Source organism: Molossus molossus, unplaced genomic scaffold (assembly GCF_014108415.1).
Source record: "Molossus molossus isolate mMolMol1 unplaced genomic scaffold, mMolMol1.p scaffold_m16_p_4, whole genome shotgun sequence".
NCBI lineage: Eukaryota > Metazoa > Chordata > Mammalia > Chiroptera > Molossidae > Molossus > Molossus molossus.
In genome coordinates this window covers 50,191,792-50,214,159 of record NW_023425377.1, presented here as the reverse complement: position 1 = coordinate 50,214,159, position 22,368 = coordinate 50,191,792, and the positions used below count along the sequence as shown (strand labels likewise).

The following is a 22,368-nucleotide window of genomic DNA, read 5'->3' as shown; positions in this document are numbered from 1 at the left end:
GACAGATACCCCTTTTCACACTCCTTCCTAGTTATGCCCTCTTGCCCCGTGCCCCTCCTGGGCCAAGGCATATTACAAAGTCTTGGGGCTACTACCCAAATGACATCACTCTGAACGGCTTCCTGTCATCTTCTCTTATCCCTCCTCACCAAAGACTCTCCCACCACCACCAACCACCCTCCTTCTCTTGAACCCCCTATCTCCCCAGATGTTGTCAACCATCAAGTCTGGGACACCTCTATCCCAATAATAGCCACCCACCACACTCACATTCAAATTTGACTAAAGGACCCTTCGCAATACCAACTGAGGCCCCAGTTCCGCATTTCGGCGACTCACCGACAGAGCCACAAACATATAATTACCTGTCTCTTAAGTCAGAGTCTGCTGATCCCCACCGACTCACCTTGCAACACCCCTATCCATCCTCTTCAAAAACCGTCAGGGGCTTACTGCCTCATCCAGGACCTACATTTGATAAACGAGGCAATTGTCCCCCTCCATCCAGTAGTCCCCAACCCTTACACCTTACTTTCACACATTCCCCCTGGTACCACCCACTTTACTGTCCTCATCCTTAAAGATGCTTTCTTTACTGTTCCTCTTCACCCTGACTCTTACTGCCTATTTGCCTTTACCTGGACACCAACATAGCTCAGCAACTCACCTGGACTGTCTTGCCACAGGGGTTTTGAGACAGACCACACCTATTTGGACAGGCTCTGGCACAGAATCTCACTTCCTGTTCACTCAAGCCCAGTACCCTCCTTCAATACATAGATGACCTCCTCCTTTGCAGCCCTTCACTGTCCGCCTCGAGCCAGCACACTGCCACTCTCCTTAACTTCCTCGGCCCCAGGGGATACCGTGTCTCCTCTGCTAAAGCCCAACTTCACACCAAGTCTGTCACTCACCTAGGTGTTTCTCTAACCCCCACCACCAGAGGCCTTACTCTAGACCAGACCCAAGCCCTCCGCAACCTCCAGCCACCTGAGACTGCAGAACATATCTCCTCCTTCCTTGGTTTGATTGGTTTCTTTAGGCACCGGATACCTAATTTTGCCCTCCTAGCCAAGCCCCTCTACACAGCAGCCAGAGAGGCCCCTGCAGAACCTCTCACTTCACCCAGGGCCGTATAAAGGGCCTTCTCCACCCTCCAGGACACTTAATCTCTTCCTCTCCTCTCACTCTGCCTGATCCCAGATGCCCTTTTCACCTTTTCACAGACAAGAAATACGGGAATGCGGTAGGAGTCCTGGTCCAACCGATAGGGCCTACTTCCACCCGGTGGCGTACCTCTCCAAATAGCTAGACACCACTGTCTGGGGATGGCAGCCCTGCCTTTGAGCATTAGGCACAACAGCTGAACTTGCAAAAGAAGCAACTAAACTGACCCTATGCCAACCTATATCTGTTTTCTCATCACATAGACTCACTGACCTTCTCTCACATATATCTCTTTCCCTACTAGGTCCTTCCCGGATACAGGAATTTCATCTCCTATGCATACAAAACCCTTCCACCTCTCTTTCACCTTTCCCCTGGCTCAACCCAGCCACTCTACTTCCAATTTCAGCCATGCTACCAAAACCTTCTCACTCCTGTACGGAATTGATAGACTTTCTCAGCAGGCCTCGCAAGAGGCTGTTGGATTCCCATCTAGGAGGACCCAGACCTTGTCCTCTTTGTGAACAGGAGTTCAACACTGGGGCCCAATGGACTGTGGCAGGCGACCTCCATGGTGGTCACCATCTCCTCCACCCTAGAGGCCCAATGCCTACCAGACGGCGCCACTTCCCAAAAGGCAGAACTCACTGCCCTTACACGGGCCCTCACTCTAGCCCAAGGGAAACGGGTAACCATTTACACCGACTCTAAATATGCCTTTCTTATTGCCCATAGCCACTCTGCACTCTGGAAAGAACGGGGATTCCTCACGACCAAGGACTCCCCCATAATAAATGCTACCCTTATCTCTAAGCTCCTGGAGGCTCTCCTGTTACCTGCTGAGGTGGCTGTGGTACATTGCAGGGGACATCAAACCTCACAAGACCCTGTTGCCCTAGGGAATGCTCGGGCAGAAGCGACGGGGCCTCACTGTGGGCACTACCCCTATCATGTTTCTCTCCACCTCCATCAAGCCCTCATATACTCCACAGGAAGAAAAACCCTCCTTCAGAAAGGAGAAAAAATATCCAATCAAGGATGGCTATTTCTTGGAAACAAAATTGCCCTGCTGGGAAAACAGGCTACAGCCCTCCTCTCTCATATCCACTGTGCCCTACATGTGGGGCCTAAACCCCTTTACCAGTTTCTGCAACCACTCTTTTTCTTTCCAGGCCTCCAACAGACAATTGAAAAGATACACGTGGCCTGTGCCATCTGTTCCAAAACCTCCCCACAAGGGGCTCTCTGACCCCATTTTCCCACCCACGAAATGAGAGGACATCAGCCAGGCCAAGATTGGCAGATTGACTTCACTCACATGCCTTCTCACAAGAAACTCTGCTACCTCCTAACTTTTGTTGATACCTTTTCAGGATGGATTAAGGCCTTTCCTACCCCTTGGGAAACAGCCAACACCATCGTCTCTATCCTCATCGAACAGATCATCCCACGATTTGGGCTGCCTACCACGATCCAATCAGACAACAGGCTGGCCTTCACTGCCCAGGTGGTTCAGCAGGTAGCAGACTCCTTCAACATCACCTGGAAACTCCACGTACCATACCGTCCCCAATCATCTAGTAAAGTTGAACGGGCCCATGGCATCCTAAAAAACCACTTGACCAAACTCTCTATCAAGGCCAGACTCTCCTGGCTGGCCCTTCTTCCCTTAGCCCTCACCAGGATTAGGGCTACCCCACAGGGCCCCACTGGAGTCAGCCCCTTCAAACTGGTGTATGGCAGACCATTTCTTATTAACCACAATTTACCTGTTAACCCCCCACCTCTTGCCACCTATCTCCCCTTCCTATTGCTTCTCTGACATCTCTTAAGGGAACACGCCGACCAGACCCTTCCGCCTGTGGGGAGCCCCTATGACAGCCCACAGTTCCCCTCCAACCAGGGGACAGTGTCCTCCTATGGGAACTCCAGCCCGGCTCCTTACAACCCAGGTGGACAGGACCTCATATGGTAATTAACCAGCCTCACAGCAGCCAAGCTCCTGGGCAGGCACCCTGGTACCATGTTTCCTGCCTCAAACTGGCTCCACACCAGGATCACTGGCGGTCTAAGCCCTTGGGCCCCACCTGCCTCCGGATTACTCGGAACCCGGGCCTGATGGCTTCTCCTCCTCCTCCCCCTCCTCCTGACCCTCCCTCAGGGAAATTTCACCACAACTAAGTGGATCAATGCCTGGCGGTTCTACATCCAAGAAAGCTGGGCACAATATTGGGCAACTTCCACTCATGTCATAGCCACGGGGGACTGCCAGCCCGGCAGCTGTCAGGCAGCAGTAACTATCACGGCCCCACAATCTAAAATGAAAAGTATACCTGACACAGTTAGTTGCGCTTCATCCACGATCAGACTCGAGACTACTGCCGATGGTGGCCTGAGACATATGGAGGTTGTCCCTACTGCTCATATAAAAGAAATTACTTCAGGCCAAGTGATTTTAAACTCATTATCAAGGACCCCTGGGATGAGAGATGGGTAAAGGGGGTAGAGGGAAAAGTCTATAGATGGCACTCAGATGCTTACCCATCAGGTACCCTAAAAAATTTTCAGACCTATACCTGTGTTGTCTCAGAACCCATAGAACAACTGAGCCAGGTGTGCAGCGTCATCCTCCACAATGAGGCTGCTCTGGACAGCCACCTATGGCCCCGGCAGGATGCACACTCTAATCTGTTCTCCTGGTTGGCCCTGATACGCCAAGGGACTAAAATTCTAAACCACTCTGGACTGGGTAATGTTACTAACTGCTTCATGTGTGCTTTCTTCACCCCTCACAGCAGTTCCCCTAACCTAGGGCTTCAACAATTTGACTCTGCCCAGCCCACCCTTTCCTCCACTAACAAAGGTACCCCTATTCCAGGAACTTCTCACCCAAAACTACTCTATCTGTTACATAGGCTCTTCTACCTCTTCATCTCATCTTCCTTGTAACTCCACTATCACTGTCACTGCCTTACTTACGGCGCCACCTGGGGGATTCTTTTGGTGCAACAAAACCCTAACTAAATCTATAAACACCTCATCTGCTTTTCCCTGCTTACCGTTTACCCTAGTACCCCAACTTATGATGTATGGCCAAGCAGAATTCTTTTCCTTGCTATCCCAACTGATCTGCTGTGAAAAAAGTGCAATCTTTCTTCCGGTCCTAGTGGGTCTCTCCCTAGCCTCCTCCCTCATTGCTGCAGGAATGGGAGGTGGCACCATAGGCCACAGCATAACAGCTGCTTCCCAGCTGGAAGAAAAACACATAGCTGTAGAGGCATCAGCAACATCCCTAGCCTCTCTCCAGTGCCAGATCACCTCCCTCGCTCAGGTTACACTTCAAAATTGACAGGCACTAGACCTACGGACATCAGACAAGGGAGGGACCTGTCTCTTCCTTCAAGAACAATGCTGCTACTATATCAATGAGACTGGTCTAGTAGAAGAAAATATCAATGTCCTGGATCACCTGCAAGATGAGCTCCGCAGAAGGCAGACAACGGATAACCCTTACTCAGGATGGTGTCAATCACCAGCATTTACGTGGATTGCACCCATCCTAGGCCCTCTCATAATTATCTGCATATTACTGATGTTTGCTCCTCTTTTCCTCTGATTCTTGCAGAACTGCAAATGTAAGGTTGCTTAAGTGGCTGTGACTCAGATGTTGCTTCACCCCTACATGAGACTCCAAACTGAGCCACTGGCCACTGACCTCCCCGACCCATGACACCCCTATCCAGCAGGAAGTAGCCAGAGAGAAAACGGCACCCCTATCTAACACAAAAGGTTGGAATGTAAGGTTGGCAGGCTCCGGGGAGTCACATGATCTGGGAAATGGACTGCCCAAGGAGAAATTGAAACCACCAACCAAGTACCTCCCCTCTTTGTTCCTCAACCTTCCCTATAAAACTTTCCTGGGTGGCCATAACAGTATGACTTCCCTGGCCCCCTGCCACATGGACCAGTGAACCTCGCCTGGGAACGCTTCAATAAAACTTTCTTGTCTGCTTTTGCAGCTCCGTTTCTCTTTCTTCCTCGATGAGATACCTTACAGAAAGAGCTTGATGTTGCTGAGAATCAAAGGTCAGTGAGAACCCCTGCAAAAAGGGGATGGGGGAAGGGCATTCGATGAGGTCAGAGGCAGCAGGAGCCCAACATGCAGGGCTCCAGGGCCTAATAAGGAGTGTGGACTTCAATCTGACCCAGCTGCTGTAGGCAAACAGTGGTGAGAAGGAAGTTTTGAGGAGGAGGGTGTGATTAACAGGATCAGTAACAAACAGGAAGAAAGTGCCCAAAACAGTCTACTGGGATTTGAAAGTTAAGGGAAGTGTTGTTTTGGAACATACCAGGTAACGACTGCAGGCCATGGATGATCTCGCGCCGTCTATCTTGTAGTGAAATGCGGTCTTCAGACATCATCAGGCCAAACATCACGAGGGAGATGAACTGACTGGTGTAAGCCTGTGGACAAATGGCAACACTGGCAGAGGGGGTGAATGTGGGTGGATCACTGAGCCCACTCTCGTCTTCCCATCCACCCACCAGTGGAGGCCTTCCCACAGGGGCACATGCAGCTTCTTTACCTTGGTGCTGGCCACACCGACCTCTGGGCCTGCATTGATGTGGACGCCACAATCGGTCTCTCGAGAGATGGAGCTGCCTACAGTGTTGGTGATGCCCACAGTCAAGGCCCTGTGGTCCTTACAGTAACGCAGTGCCAGGAGGGTGTCTGCAGTCTCACCTGCCACACAGACCCTTTTTCAGTTGCTTGTTCACAGGTGCATGGCTCTGCCCACCCAAACCCTTAGCCCCCCCACTCATTTACTTCCTAATCTTACACAGCGCCCAGACACAGCCAATTTGCACCCAGAAAAGAAAATGCATGCTCAACAATTTTGATGGTTGATTCTTAGATTCAAGATTCCAATATTTATGTGGCAAGCAAACACTTTTCTTACCCACTGTTTCACTGACTCACATGGCAGTCCCATGAGGGCCATCATCCCCATTTAACTGTTGAGGATGAGGGATTCAGACTTTACTCACTCAAGGCCACGTGCTGTGGGTTATGGGGTCAGCACCTACTTGGGTGGACTTGGGCCCCAATGCCCTTTCTACAGCTCTAAGCTGCCTTATTCAGAATATGCCAAGATTTAAAATTTAAAAAGCAAGGATGCCTCCTAATGGCATTGTTCAAATAATCTTGTTATAAAGAAAAATACTTCTTGCAGCCTCACAGTGTGGACAAACATTATTTTTATAATGAAACTATTAAATAGGTTCACACATAACCCATCACAAACTCCCTATGTTTGCAAAGCCTAAAGAAATCAAACTAAATTAAATACAGTCTAGACCATAAAACAAACTCATTTGATGTCCACTCAACCACCGGTCTTGGCTGTGCCCTTCCTAGCTCTTCTGCAGTGCAGGTTGGTACTATTGTATGGTCCAATCTTCCTCTCCTTTTTCTCTTCAGATGTGCATCTAGCACACTGGGGTGTGGGCACAGGGTTTGGGGCTCAGAGGTGGGGAGCAGGATGGTTCTATCTTCATCAGCCCTGCTCTCCAGTATTTGAAACAGTATTTTTAAACTTAATATAAAGGGCTAAACAAAATGAAACTTTAAAACCCTTCTGTGAGGATACTTAGGAGCCCCGCTAACTTAAATATATTTTTATCTTCACCCGAGGATATTTTTCTATTTTTGTTCAGATAGAGTGGGAGGGGGGAGAGAGGAATGAGAGGGGGGGGGGGAGAGAGAGAGAGAGAGAGAGAGAGAGAGAGAGAGAAAGAGAGAGAAACACTGATGTGAGAGGGACACATCAACTGGCTGCCTCCAGCACAACCCCAACCAGGTCTGGGTATGAACCACAAATGAGATACATGCCCTTGACCGAAATCTAACCCATGAGTAAGAGGCCGATGCTCTAACTGCTGAGCCACACCAGCCAGGGCCACTACATTATTTTCACATTAAATCCACCTCTGTTCTTTGGTAAATAGCTCCCACCAATTTATGAAACATTTTTAGGTTTTGATGGGATCATAAACCAGCAATGTTGGCAACTAAAGTCACATGGCAGCACCTAGGTACAGGGTGCTCAGCCAGATGGTGGGTGTGTCTGTATTAGTATTTCTTAGTTTGTCACTGAAATAGGAGTAGGATTAAAAATTCAAAATGGAAGCCCTAATATCTATCAGGACTTTCAATGCTGCTTCCATTTTGTGGTTAGGAGTTTTTTTTTGTGTGTGTATGTTTTTGTTTTTTTTTAATCAGAAAGAGATACATTCTGAAGTACTCACAGAAGAAATAACATGATGTCTGAGATTGACTTTCAAATTACCCAGTGGAAGGGAGGGGTGCATGTTGGTATGGATGACACAAGGTCTGCTGAGTTGCTAAGGCTAGGTAATTCCTTATGGGAATCTCTACATTTATAAAGGCTTGGAATTTTCCATAATTGAAATGTTTTTAAAATCCTCCTAGAGCTCACAGGGACTCTAAGCATATGGCTATGAGTCACCTCTTCAACCCTCTTCCCAGCCCAACTGTAGTAAATACCCAAGCCTAATATTAGGATGGCACCCAGTGGGGTTTGCTGAGCTGGCCATACCCTGGAGCAGTGTCTCTCCATGCCTCTCCCTGCTGGCAGTATGGGCACTGCACAGCAACCATACAGCCTTTGAACCGGCAGAATTTTGAAGAACTTTCTCAATTAAACCCAGAACTTTCTCAATGGCACCTTGGTAGGTGGTCCCATAAGCACTAGACTTGAAATTCCAGGAGGAGGAAGAAGCACTGGCTGCATGGTCCTCCCCATAAAATGGGACAGTAATTGATGGTGCTGAGGGTGAAATAACCAGATACATGGAGAGTAGCATGTGGTTGGTGCACAGAGAACTTCACTGGATGAAGGATGGAGGAAGGTGCATGGCAGGTTACTGAGAAGACAGAGCCCTGAGTGAATTAACACAAACCTGTATCCCTTACCTGACTGGCTTATGAAGAAGCAAACATCATCCCTGAACACGGGCGTGTTCCTATCCAGAAAATCGCTAGCAAGTTCAACCATCACTGGGAGCTCTGTAAGTTCTTCCAAAACTTGCCGCGTCTGAAGCCAACAAGAATGGGAACTAAAGTCAATCATGACACTACAAGGACACCAGCAGCTGGGCTTCTAGGGGCAGTTTGTGAAATGGAGCCTCCGTATCTGGGTAGTAAGGGAACTTCAGGCACTCAGGGCAGAACTGCAGAAGAAAGGACTGTACCAGCTCTCACACTGGCTCACAGGAACCAAATCTGGAAAGCCAAATGCATGCTAACATGTAAAATGCATCTTGTCCTAGGCCACCACTACCACCCTGGCCAACAAGGGCCCACTTACAGCCACAGCGGCATGGTAGCTGGTTCCACAGCCAATCACGATGAGCCGTCGGCACCGTCGAATCTCCTTCAAATGGGCCTTCAGGCCACCCAGGAGCACTATAGGGTACATGCAGGGTGTCTGTGGGAGCCCTTTTATACAGGGACAGCACAGTGGCCTGGGGCAAGGTCTAGGGATTACCTGTGCTTGTCTCAAAGTTCACCCGACCTCTCATAGTATTGAAAACTGATTCTGGCTGTTCGAAGATCTCCTTCTGCATGAATGCACTGAAGTTACCTGCTCAAATACAGATCAACAAGATAGATCAGTTTTCATTTAGTTTCATTTGCAGGACTTAATTTTGAATTAAGATAAAAGTCATTATGCAGTTAGTCAGCATGACCCATGTAAAGACCACTGTAGATTATAGTCACCAGGAGTTGTTCCACCTGATGCTCATGGTGACAAGTGAGAGGAAGCAGGTCAGGTTTGATTAAACTTTCAGTTTACACTCCTGGCCCTTTCATCGAGGGAGGGAGGAATGAGAGTAATAAATTTGGGCTGGTCTTCCTGGGCCGTACTCCTCTTAACAAGACCAGAAGAAAGTAAAATGCTTTGCTTTCTAAAACTCACCTACTTAGGGAAGTACAAATTAAGCCAGCCCAAAGAAATAGATCATTTTCTTTTTAATGAATACCCTTCTAGCTTCTGTATTAAAGAAAAACCTTTTCAGACTGAATGCTCCCATAAAAAGACACAGAGTAGCTGACTGGATAAGAAAGCATGACTCATCTATATGTTGTTTAAAAGAGACCCACCTCACAACAAAAGACTCACATAGGTTGAAAGTGAAGGGATGGAAAAAATCTTTCAAGCAAATGGAAAAGAAAAAAAAGCTGGGGTAGCAATACTTATATCTGATAAAATAGACTTCAGATTGAAGGCCATAACTAGAGACAAAGAAGGCCACTACATAATATTGAAAGGATCTATCCAACAGGAAGATATAACCTTGATAAACATATATGCACCCAATATAGGAGCACCAAAATATATTACAAAACTATTGGAGGACTTCAAAGGAGAAATTGATAGCAATACAATCATAGCAGGGGACTTCAACACCCCACTCACATCACTGGATAGATCCTCTAGACAAAAAATTAGCAAGGAAACAGAGACTCTAAATGAAGCACCAGACCAAATGGATTTAATAGATATCTACAGAGAACTACACCCCAAAACTACAGAATTCACATTCTTCTCAAGTGCACATGGAACATTCTCAAAGATAGACCACATGTTAGGGCACAAACTAAGTCTCTACAAGTTCAAGAAGATTGAAATTATAACAAGCATCTTCTCAGACCACAATGGTATGAAACTAGAAATCAATTGCAAGAAGAACATACAAAGACATTTTAACACATGGAAGCTAAATAGAATGTTATTAAACAATGAATGGCTCACCGAGGAGATCAAGGAAGAAATCAAAAGCTTCCTGGAAACCAATGAAAATGAGGACACAACAATACAAAATCTATGGGATGCAGTGAAAGCAGTTCTGAGAGGGAAGTTCATAGCACTATAGGCCTACCTCAAGAAACAAGAAAAATTTCTAATAGACTACCTAACCTCACAACTTAAAGAACTAGAGAGTAAACAAAAAGAAAACCCCAGAGCAAGTAGAAGGAAGGAAATAGTAAGGATCAGAGCAGAAATAAATGACATAGAGACCAAAAAAACAATTCAGAGGATCAATAAAACAAAGAGCTGGTTTTTCGAAAAGATAAACAAGATTGATGGACCTTTAGCTAGACTCACCAAGAAACAAAGAGAGAGAACCCAAATTCATAAAATCAGAAATGAAAGAGGAGAGATAACAACTGACACCACAGAAATACAAAAGATCGTTAACAACTACTGTGAACAATTATACGGCAACAAATTCGAAAATCTAAGCGAAATGGAAAATTTCTAGAAACACATAGTCTCCCAAAACTGGATCAGGAAGAGATTGAAAACTTGAACAGACTAATAACAACAGAAGAAATTGAAGATGTAATCAAGACTCTTCCAGCAAACCAAAGCCCAGGCCCGGATGGCTTCACGGGGGAGTTTTACTGAACATTTAAAGAAGAACTAATACCCATTCTCCTCAAACTATTTCAAAAAATTCAAGAAGAAGGAAGACTTCCAAACTCGTTTTATGAAGCCAGCATAATTTTAATTCCAAAACCAGAAAAAGACACAACAAAGAAAGAAAACTACAGGCCAATATCCCTGATGAACATAGATGCCAAAATCCTGAACAAAATACTAGCAAATCGAATCCAGCAATACGCCAGAAAAATTATCCACCATGACCAAGTGGAATTCATCCCAGGGATGCAAGGCTGGTACAATATTCGCAAATCCATAAATGTGATACACCACATAATAAAATGAAGAATAAAAACCACATGATCATATCAATAGATGCTGAAAAGGCCTTCGACAAAATGCAGCATCCATTTCTGATAAAAACGCTCAGCAGTGTGGGAATAGAGGGATCATATCTAGACATAATAAAAGCCATATATGAAAGACCTACAGCCAACATCATACTCAATGGGCAAAAACTAAAAGCATTTCCCTTAAGAACAGGAACAAGGCAAGGATGCCCACTTTCGCCACTCCTATTTAACATAGTACTGGAAGTCTTAGCCACAGCAATCAGACAGGAAGAAAAAATAAAAGGGATCCAAATTGGAAAGGAGGAAGTGAAATTGTCATTATTTGCAGATGACATGATACTGTACATAGAAAATCCCAAAGACTCCACCAAAAGTTTACTAGACTTAATAAATGAATTTGGCAAAGTAGCAGGATACAAAATTAACGTCAAGAAATCGATGGCATTCTTATACACCAATGATGAACTCACAGAAAGAGAAACTAAGAAAACAATCCCATTTACCATTGCAGCAAAAAAATTAAGATACCTAGGAATAAACTTAACCGAAGAAATAAAGGACCTATTCGCAGAAAACTACAGGTCTTTGAAAAAAGAAATAGAGCAAGATATAAAAAAGTGGAAGCACATACCCTGTTCATGGATTGGGAGAATTAACATCATTAAAATGTCCATACTACCCAAAGCAATATATAGATTCAACGCAATCCCCATCAAAATACCAACGGCATACTTCACAGAATTAGAACAATTACTTGAAAAGTTCATATGGAATCAAAAAAGGCCTCGAATAGCCACAGCAATCTTGAAAAGGAAGAACAAAGTTGGAGGGATCACAGGATCAGATTTCAGGTTATACTACAAAGCCACTGTAATCAAAACAGCCTGGTACTGGCACAAGAACAGGTATATAGACCAGTGGAACAGAATAGAGAACCCAGATATGGACCCAAGGCAATATGCTCAATTAATATTTGACAAAGGTGGCAAGAGCATACAGTGGAGTAAGGACAGCCTCTTTAATAAATGGTGCTGGGAAAATTGGACAGCTACTTGCAGAAAAATGAAACTAGACCATCAACTTACACCCTACACCAAAATAAACTCAAAATGGATAAAAGACTTAAATGTAACCCATGAATCCATAAAAATCCTAGAGGAGACTGTGGGCAACAAAATCTCAGACATCATACGCAGCAGAATTTTTACTGACACATCACCTAAGGCAATAGAAACAAAGAAGAAAATGAACACATGGGACTACATCAAACTCAAAAGCTTCTGCACAGTGAAAGATACAATCATCAAAACGGAAAAGTTACCCACTGTATGGGAGAGCATAATTGCCAATGATATATCAGATAAGGGGTTAATTTCCAATACATATAGAGTGCTCATAAAACTCCACAAAAGGAAGACAAAGAATCCAATTAAAAAATGGGCAGAGGAACTAAATAGACACCTCTCCAAACAGGACATACAAGTGGCTAAGAAACATATGAAGAAATGCTCATCATCACTAATCATCAGAGAGATGCAAATCAAAACAACAATGAGGTATCACCTCACACCTGTCAGAATGGCCGCCATCAACAAATCATCAAACAACAAGTGTTGGCGAGGGTGTGGAGAAAAGGGGACTCTAGTACACTGCTGGTGGGAATGCAGACTGGTGCAGCCACTATGGACAACAATATGGTGTCACCTCAAAAAATTAAAAATTGATCTTTCATTTGACCCAGTGATCCCACTTCTAGGAATATACCCTAAGAAGCATAAAACACCAATAAGAAAGAATATATGTACCCCCATCTTTGTAGCAGCACTATTTACAATCGCTAAGATCTGGAAATAGCCCAAGTGCCCATCAGTAGACGAATGGATCAAAAAGCTGTGGTACATATACACAACGGAGTACTACGCAGCGGTAAGAAAGATCTCTTATCCTTTGAGACTACATGGAGGGACCTGGAAAGTATCATCCTAAGTGAAACAAGCCAAACAGAGAAAGACAAATTTCATATGATCTCACGTATTTGTGGAATATAGTGAACATAACAGTCTGAGGAGTGGGGTAGTCCCGGAGATGCGGAAGCGGGGTACAGACTGACAATCCCCTAAGGAGTGGGGAGGAGGGGGAGGGATGAACCACAGAACTTGTGCGCATGTATGCATGAACAGTGGACATGGACAACAGTCTGGGGAGAGGGCAGGGAGGGGAGAGGGAGGGGGGAATCAGTGGGGGGAAAAAAGGAGAATCATCTGTAACATTAATTAATCAATAAAAAAAAAAAAAAAGAAAACCTTTTCAGTCTCACATGCATTTTCAGGGCTCTGATTTGAATGGGGTTGGATGAGGTCAAAGTGACCATGTGGCTGCAGCATGTTAAAGCCCTAGTCAGGTGCTGTGCCTGATGATCTGGAGGTGTCTAGACAGGGTGGGGATGTTCTCTGGGATACACAAACATGCTATTTCAGTGTCCCTGTCTGCTACCTTCAGTAGAGGACTTGTACAAAATGTGCCATGAAGCAAATAAGACAGGTGAGGAGGGGTAGGGGCCACTGCAGACACAGAATCAGGGAAGGGCTCTCTGAGGGGGTGACATTTCAGGGGACATGATCAAAAGGAGACTGTCCTGGGAGAGGAACAGTAAATGCAATGTCCTCCTCCCCCAGTGTGCAAGCCTGGGGCCTGTCTGAGTAACAGGACGGTGGGGCAGGGCATAGTGAGAAAGGGTAGAGTGAGGTTGGGCCAGACTGCAAGTAGGGGGTTGTATATTTTATCTTCAGATCAGCAGAAAGCCATTGGAGAACTTCAAGCAGCAGGACAAAGGTTCTGATTCATGTTCTTAAAAGTTTACCCAAGTTGCCCTGTGGCAAAGAGGGTGCAGGGAGACATACGTGCTTGTAGGGAGAGGGGCTCTCTTCTAAAAGAAAAAGTAGTCTATAGTTTCCTCATTACTGCAGGTCTTTTGCCCAGAAAAGAAATGATCCCTGGGACAGAAATATGTTCTAGAGTCAGTAAAGGGAGGCAGCTGATGGACTGGTCAGATCAAGTGGGGGGATCTAGTGCCTGGATATAGTCAGATACTCCTTGCAGGAGCCAGGACAGACTCCCCACATCCCCTGAGATCACCTGCAGCCCTTTCTTGGAGGTAGGAGGCTATAGTACCCACCTAGGGCAGGGCAGAGAGGCTCAAGAGCTTCCCCAGGGAGCACCGGCCCCCAAGGCTCCTGCCCCCAGACTCTCAGAGGACACCTGCCTTTCATGATCTGCTGCAATTCCATCTGCAAGGTCTGGATGGCTCGAGATGGGTCATCACTAGCTGAACGCTTGACACGGTGAATGGAGAGTTTCCCATCAGCCACTGCAGCAATGTCATCATCTTCAAGGAAGATGACCCGGTTGGTGTGCTCTATGATAGCGCTGGGGCAAGGAAAACACAGTCATTACAGGTGCTCGACAGCTGCAAGATGGCAGTCATTCACTGCCTCCCGAGTGTGAGTCCATATCAGTGCACTGAATGGCATTTTAGGAGGAAAGGGACATCACGTATAGATTTATTTCCTGGAGGAGAGCCACCAAGAACTGAAATCTGCCACCACCCCTGCCCCTCCTGAACTGCAAGAAAACAGATCGTATCGGGGTATAAAACATAGTGGGTGCAGTCAATCATTCTTGATTACATAGTCCTAGGAAAGAAAGAAAACAAGGCTTGGCTACCTTGCATCGGAAGCAAAAAAGAATTCCACAGCTTTATTGCCCACAGCATGAAGGCAGGTTGAGCTGTCCAGCCTCTGCAGCCTCGATTTACAGATGTTCTTCATGTTCTCAATATTACCTAGCAAAAGAAGAAAAGGATCGCAAATCCTGTGAAACTCTTTTGTTTGAATAACATGAAGCAGGGAGCTCCCTTTGAATATGTGTGGGAGAAATTTGCAATTTTCAACTTTGGCTGTGTCAGCCAAATAGTGTGAAAGATCCCCAAATGGCAAGAGAGCATTAAATGGCCACAAAGAGAACACACCAAATCAACACTGGAATCTGGGAACTGCTGCCTGCATATACCAGAGCTGCATGCCATTCCCTTGACTTGGGTATATGTTTAAAAATATCCATAGTAAAAAACTTTTGGAAAAAACAGAGCCAAGTCTCAGTTGCCTGAGAATCTTCTGGATCTGGTGTCATATGCAGGCCACCTGGGCATCATGACTCCAGATGCAAGGCTTCCTGTGCTGGAGCAGCACTGTCTGGTTTTCCTGAAGGGACTTACGTGTCCTGTACAAGATGGGGATCTGTTCTGTGGAGAGCTTGTATTTGCTCCGCACTCCAATGAGCAGCGGGCTGCCTCTCCTATAGGGATAAGAGGGGATCACGTTAGCCATTACCTCAACATCCAGGACAGGGCTGGATGTCCTCTGAGCACTGAGGGCAGTCCCTGCATCTAGCCTGCTCCCTAAGGCAAAGGGTCCTATTGAGGTTCCACATGATGGACTCCTGGGCCACAGGAAGATGCTCTCAAGGCTTAGAGCAGGGACCAACAAGCTAGCGTGAGAACCCAGCTTTCTTCTATGGTTCCACCCACCTGCCCAGTGAGTCCCTGTTAGGCCCTGGCAGCAGCAAGTGCACTGGGGTCTCCACCTGCCTCTCTTCCCTGCCCCTCTCTAAAGAGGAATCCCTCAAGGCCCAGGATCTTCACAAAGACTCTCTTTGCCCCCTTTCACCTAGTGAAGTGTTCTCCAGCTTTGGGGAGCATTCAACTGACTGGCTTTGGGTCTGCTCGACTTTCTGGGCTATTTAAAGCACTTTCTAGGGCAGTTTTATTTCTGCTTAAAGAACACCTCTGTGAAGTTTCAAATATCTAACCTGCACAAGGCAGATTCCATCACAAATAGGATACTGATGGGCAATTCCTGAAGCTGAGCTGAGTGAGGGCTCCTAACTCAGGTCCCCTGTACCCGACCCCAGCTCAGCCACCAGCACCAGAAAGCAATCTTCAGTAAAAAGTACTTTATGCTATTCCTCTCTGGTTCACAACTTCTGCAGATAGTGTGTTCATGATTTGAATGGCATCCTACCTCCAAAACCTAATTATTTGCTCATTCTTATAAATTATAGCATGTAAATCAAATTCACAATGGGTGTGCAGCATAATCAGCAGTTCACTTTTGTAACTCGAACTCCAGATCTGCCCTTCTTAGCCAGAATCTGGACAGTAACATTCCACTAGTTACTAAAGAACACATGCCTTTTCTCCCCTACATGTTAATTTGTTAATAATAAGAAAACATTGAGAATGTATTAAGAAGACAGTTTAAGAGCACTGTATCAAACACATTAATCAGAATACATTGGGTTAATATTTTACATCAGTTTCTTGCTAACTTAGATCTATGTACTCATGACTTGTTAAGTCAGCCTGGGTCCAGCCCATATATATCCACTTGGCCTGCTAACCTGACTCAATATGAGCTCTAAATATTTCTTCATCAGTAACAGATCTTGTTTTCCAGTACTGTTGCCTGTTTGGACCTCACTCTGATTTCTTCAAGTAGGGGTAAGAAGTTTTGTTTTGTTTTGTTTTAATCCTCACCCGAGGATATTTTTCCATTTTTTGTACAGATAGAGTGGGAGGGAGAGAGAGAGAGAGAAACATCGACGTGAAGGGACACATCGAGTGGCTGCCACCCGCACGACCAACCAGGGCCGGGGACAAACTGCAACCGAAGTACGTGCCCTTAGCGGGAACCGAACCCGGGTATCTCCGGACCGCAGGTCGACGCTCTAACCGCTGAGCCAAACCGGCCAGGGCAAGTAGGGGTAAGAAGTTTGTGTCTTTGCAGAAGGTGCTGGACAATCTTTGGGACAAACTTTTATTATATATGTCTAATCAGAGACACAGTTCTGAGTCCAATGGGGGAACTAGCTTAATTAGTCTAACTTAATAATGACAGTGAGAAAGTACCGTAGTTATCTATATTTCTTGGCAAATGTCATCCCCAAATGTTTTTTTTTATGGATTGAGCTCTGTGGCTTCTCCAGACTTTGTGATAGTAATGCTCCTCACACATCCTAAAGATTGTCCTGAAGGTTATAGAGCCCTTAGTTACAGATAATTTAGAAAAATAAAACGGTATTGCTTCTTCACACTGTCTTCTACATCAATTTAAAATAGTAATATCATGATAACAGATTTTTAAAGGGGTTTCTAAATTTGATAAGGACCAATTGGTATTATATAATTTGAAGGAATAAAATTCCAAATAATAAATTAATTCCTGTCTTAGAAAAACATAAAATCATAATACCTTTCCTGCTTAGATAGTCTGACAGTTTGCAAAGGAGAGCCTCACCCTCCCTGGCCCAGTCTCCCAAGGCCATAGGTGTTTTATTTATGGCTCTCCAGTGCCTTCGGAATGAAGCCTGCAGCCTACAGGGCATCCGAGGCCCTGCAGAGCTAGACTTCTGCACACATTCCCACTCCCCATCAATTCTCAAGTGTCCCTATGACCGTGTTCACTGCTGTGTGCCATGCGTGGCACATAGCAGGTACCAATAAGCACACACTGAGATTGGAAGAGCCTGAAGTCCCACCAGTACCCACCTCCATCCTGGCCCAACTGTAGATCCCAGCAGTGCCATGCTTGCTTTGGGTCCCTTGCCTTTACTCGCAGCGGTCCCTCTGCCTGCATCCCCCAAGCCGACACCTGCTCCCCCCTAAGAGCCCCAGTGTATTGCCTCTTGCCCCAAGTCCCCATCACAGAGTATCACCATCTCTGCCCTGCATTGTTCTTCTGCACAAATGTCCTGTCTTTAAGGGCAGGACCAGGTCTGATGTCATCAGGTCCCCAGGGCCCAGCACATAGTAAATGCTCAACAAATATTAGTTGGATGAATAGATGAATGGACAGATAATGGATGGATGGGTGGACAGATGAACAAATAGATCAATGAATGGACATCTCAATGGATGGATGGATGGATGGACAACCAACCCATCTGAATATAAAACAATAGGATGGCATTCATACACCTGCTTGTGTAAATCCACAGTGCTGGGGGCCCTGGGTGATGAAGCTTAAGCTTTGGGCCTGTGAGGCCTGTTCTTTCCTGGACTCAAACCAATGTTCATTTTTGTTCCTGGTTTCATGTTTATAATCTTGCATGTGTTTTCTAAAGGGAGTCTCTGAAATCATATAGGCTTTAAGCCCATGAAAGCTGGATCTACCTTTACTATACAATTTTATTTATTTATTTTTTTAGGGGGTGAACTACACACACACACACACACACACACACACACTCATTTATCTTTATTACTGAAAGTATTACAGATGTCCATCTCTTTTCTCCCATTGACACCCTCCTCCCCACTCACATGTCCATCTCTTTTCTCCCATTGACACCCTCCTCCCCACTCACATGTCCATCTCTTTTCTCCCATTGACACCCTCCTCCCCACTCACATGTCCATCTCTTTTCTCCCATTGACACCCTCCTCCCCACTCACATGTCCATCTCTTTTCTCCCATTGACACCCTCCTCCCCACTCACATGTCCATCTCTTTTCTCCCATTGACACCCTCGTCCCCACTCAGGCTGGGGGAGGGTAGGAGCCAGGAGGAGGGTGACAATTTTATTTTAAATTTGTTGTCAACTTCTAAAAATATGGAGATTTCAAACAAAAATCCAACTCTGGTTTTTCTTTTAAAAAGTCAGAAGCTCTGGCCAAAGAGATGATGGGGTACATTCTTTGTGGCTAAGCCACATTTGTCCTTTAGATAGAGCAAGTACCTTCCAGTTTTCCAGAGGCCCTATGGCCCCTTGTGCCTCAAGCTAAGTAATTATAGTTTATTTATTTACTATTGGAAATATCAATTTGCCTTACCTTGTGGCAACAGCTTCTCCTGGGTAATGGATACTCTTGAAAACCAACGCGAATGCTCCTTCCTGAAAACACAGGGAAGAAAGTGAGGAACAACTCACTATGGCTAAGCTAGGCCACTGTAGCCCAGCCTGACACCCCTGGGCCCTTCTTCACTGTGAGTGGTCCTGGGATCACACCCGCAAAGCTCACTCAGGGCACCAGATGCAGGACTATAGGGTGACATCAAGAGGAAAGTGACATAGACAGTGCCACACTGAATTACAAAGACCAGACCTGTGGGTTTCCTTGTGAGCAACAGCAACCACACCTGTTGAGGCCCAGCTCTGCAATGAACGGGGTGAACTGATGCATCAGAATCAGGAACCAGGTGAGAACCAGGACCAGGGCTCCTGCCCCCTGGAAAAATACCTACTCACGGAGCACCTTTGAGGATTAAAGAGGCTAATGCTCCATGACCTATGTTTAGCTCAACTCACATTGGAGTCTGTTTTCAAATCTTGTCTCTGCCCTTTAGCTGGATGATACTGCAGCCCTCTTTGTGCTTCATTTTCCTCATGGTGAATGAAAATGAGACTAGTCTTACCTTGTATGGCTTCTGTGAACCATGTATTAGAAGAGTGCCTGCCATATAGAGACCTCAATAGAAGCATGAGTTGTTATTATTGTAATTATTATTCCTATGGTGAGGACTTTCAATTGTCCTTTGTGCCTCAGCTTACTGGTTTGTACAAACCAGAACTAAAATACAATTCTCCTAACTCAGGACTCCAAATGCTCTTTCCATTTAAATCCTTAGTGCATAATTCTCTCCTACATTCTGACCATCCTGCACTAATTTGCCATGACTCTAGTAGACTTTGGTTAGAAATGACCAGCTACAAATCTGCATTTCCACGTGAAATCACCCCAAAGTTTGGAACCCTGGGAAAATCTAAGGCCCCATGCAGCTAGCATGCTATAGCCAGTTTGCCAATTCAGCCACACAGTCAGAGGGACACCAAGTCAATGTCCCCAGGCCTCTAAGGGCTTTTCACATGGTCCAAAATGAAGGGGCATCAGGCAGACCCTGAGCAGCCTGACATTCACCCTGCAGGTTTTGTCTACAACAGCAATTTTCAACCTTTTTTCATCTCATGGCACACATAAACTAATTACCAAAAATCTGTGGCACACCAAAAAAAATATTTTTTGCTGATCTTACCGCCCCCCAAAAATAGGTATAATTTTGATTCACTTGCACCCAACAACTATTGTTGTGTTAGCTGTTGTCATTTTTTAAATTTGATAATCTAAGGGAAAAGATGTCAATGCCCCTGACTAGTCAGGTATTGCATGTCTTAAAAATTCTTGCGGCACACCTGTTAAGAATCACTGGTCTACAACAAAGTAGGACTAGATAAGATAAGCTTCTCATTCTCTGTCTAGAAGAGCTATGTTGCTTCAGGTAAGAGAAGTTGCTGAAGTTTAAAAGTATCATCACTGGAGAGATATTTCTGAAATTTAAAATTACAAAATGAAAAGAGGAAGTACTATGCTTCAGTGCCAAGTTGCCTTACTGAATACTTACACTACACATCATACTTTATGTATGGGTCAAACTCTTCTTTTTTGGTTAATCCTCACCCAAAGATATTTTTTTCATTGATTTTTAGAGAGAGTGGAAGGGAGGGAGGGGGTAGAGAGAGAGAGAGAGAAACATCAATGTGAGAAAAATGCATCAATTAGTTACCTCCCGCACACGCCCCAACCAGGGCTAGGGATTGAACCTGCAACCCAGGTATATGCACTTGACCAGGAACGGAACCTGTGACCCTTCAATGCCAGAGCTAACGCTCTAACCATTTACCCACACTAGCCAGGGCTTGGTCAAACTCTTATTTATAAACATGTCCTCTAAATTATAACTCCCAAAATGGTTGTTAGAGCATAGGACTCTACAGTAGACTTTAAAAAAAGATTCTGAAAACACCAAAGGGCATTTTAAACCATACTGTTATAGCCGCAGCAGCCTCTGACTGCAGGTATTCCAGATTCTCAGCCCTGAACACTGTCTGCAGGTTGCCCCCACCTTGGTGGAGCTATTGGGTGGCACTGATGCCCAAAAGACAGGCTCTGGGAAGTCTGAAGACCTCTCCCCTCCCCAACTATCTCCTGAGGGGCCTAGGTCTGCTCTACCTCCTCCTCCAAGGAGGGGCCTCTCTTGGATAATTCCCCCAGCGTGTATGCCCCTTAGCAGGGACTTTGTTCTATGGGACTTTGTCCTCTAGAACTTCATGAATCTTTCTCTCCTGGATCATTCCCTTCAGCACACAGACCTGATCTGATGTCCATCCCAAAAGCACAATCCTCCCTCAAAACTGCAAAACTCTCTTGCCACTGGGCCATATCTTTGCACCCTTCCTCTCCAATCAAACTTCTTGACAATCTGCACCAAATCTCTTCACTTCCTCTTCCTCCCTTCCTCCCTCCCTCCCTCCCTCCCTCCCTCCCTCCCTCCCTCCCTCCCTCCCTCCCTTCCTTCCTTCCTTCCTTCCTTCCTTCCTTCCTTCCTTCCTTCCTTCCTTCCATGCACTCAGGAAGGATGCTAGGCCATTTTTCCCCTGAGACAAATAATCACTTTACTGAAACAGCTCGAAAGACTATAATTCTAAGTCGACATCAGTGAAACACATGTTGGTTATGTAGCTAATGGCACAAACAACTCAATTGAAAAGATGACAATGTGAACCACCACCACCAATGTCCTGTGTGTGACCTGTGATCCTGAAGAGCCACAGTTTGAAGGCCAATCACAGTCTCAGAGGTGTTAAAATGACTCAAGGCACTTCCATTTGATGTTTACCATTCAAACCCCAGAACTTCTCCAAATATTACAAGGATGTAACACCTTAACACAAGATGCTGTAGATGAGCCAACTTGAATTTTCAAGTACTTTGAGTAAATTTGCCTAATAGATGCTTATGAAAAATGAAGGAATGATTTAGACAGGTGGGACTTGTAACTCACCAGCTGCTGAATGACCCTCTCGACCAGTGTTGAAAATGTGATGTCCTCAATCTCTCTGTTGTCGAACACATATTTGATCAGCTTGGCAATAGTCTCTGTATCTGTTTCTGACTCAAACTCATAGCCTTTGCTTTCCTGGAATATTTGGTTGGACACAAAGTTTCAGATAATGGTCATTGCGAAATGCTGGCCTGGCCAGCTTCCTCTCCTCCCTTGTGACTTTCCCTCAGCTTGACTTAAGGAAAATGTGAAAGGGATGAGAAATGTTTGCCAGAATCGCACAGCACAACACAGCTGAGTCATTCAGTATTCCCCGAGACTGACCAACCTCAAAAGCTTGTTCCTGCCATAAATCTGGACATTGCAAATAATGACAGTTAAGAGTGATCAAATAAGTTGAGTCAATTCCACCCACATCCCAGCCAACACAACCTTTTCATCCTTTAGACACTCGTCATCTGCCTTCCCACCCACATTCCA

The 22,368-nt window shown here is 45.4% G+C and overlaps 1 protein-coding gene across 1 annotated transcript in view; it reads right to left on the bottom strand.

Annotated features, from left to right (window-relative positions):
- GFPT2 (glutamine-fructose-6-phosphate transaminase 2) overlaps positions 1-22,368 on the bottom strand; it is a 59,156-nt gene that overhangs the window by 13,105 nt on the left and 23,683 nt on the right. The window contains exons 6-15 of the mRNA XM_036240140.1: positions 21,889-22,023; positions 18,882-18,943; positions 15,267-15,346; positions 14,717-14,834; positions 14,256-14,419; positions 8,739-8,834; positions 8,559-8,656; positions 8,165-8,285; positions 5,754-5,911; positions 5,517-5,631 (exon numbers count right to left, since the gene is read on the bottom strand). Of these exons, the coding sequence (XP_036096033.1) occupies positions 5,517-5,631; positions 5,754-5,911; positions 8,165-8,285; positions 8,559-8,656; positions 8,739-8,834; positions 14,256-14,419; positions 14,717-14,834; positions 15,267-15,346; positions 18,882-18,943; positions 21,889-22,023 (1,147 nt within the window). The remainder of the gene's footprint in view (positions 1-5,516; positions 5,632-5,753; positions 5,912-8,164; positions 8,286-8,558; positions 8,657-8,738; positions 8,835-14,255; positions 14,420-14,716; positions 14,835-15,266; positions 15,347-18,881; positions 18,944-21,888; positions 22,024-22,368) is intronic.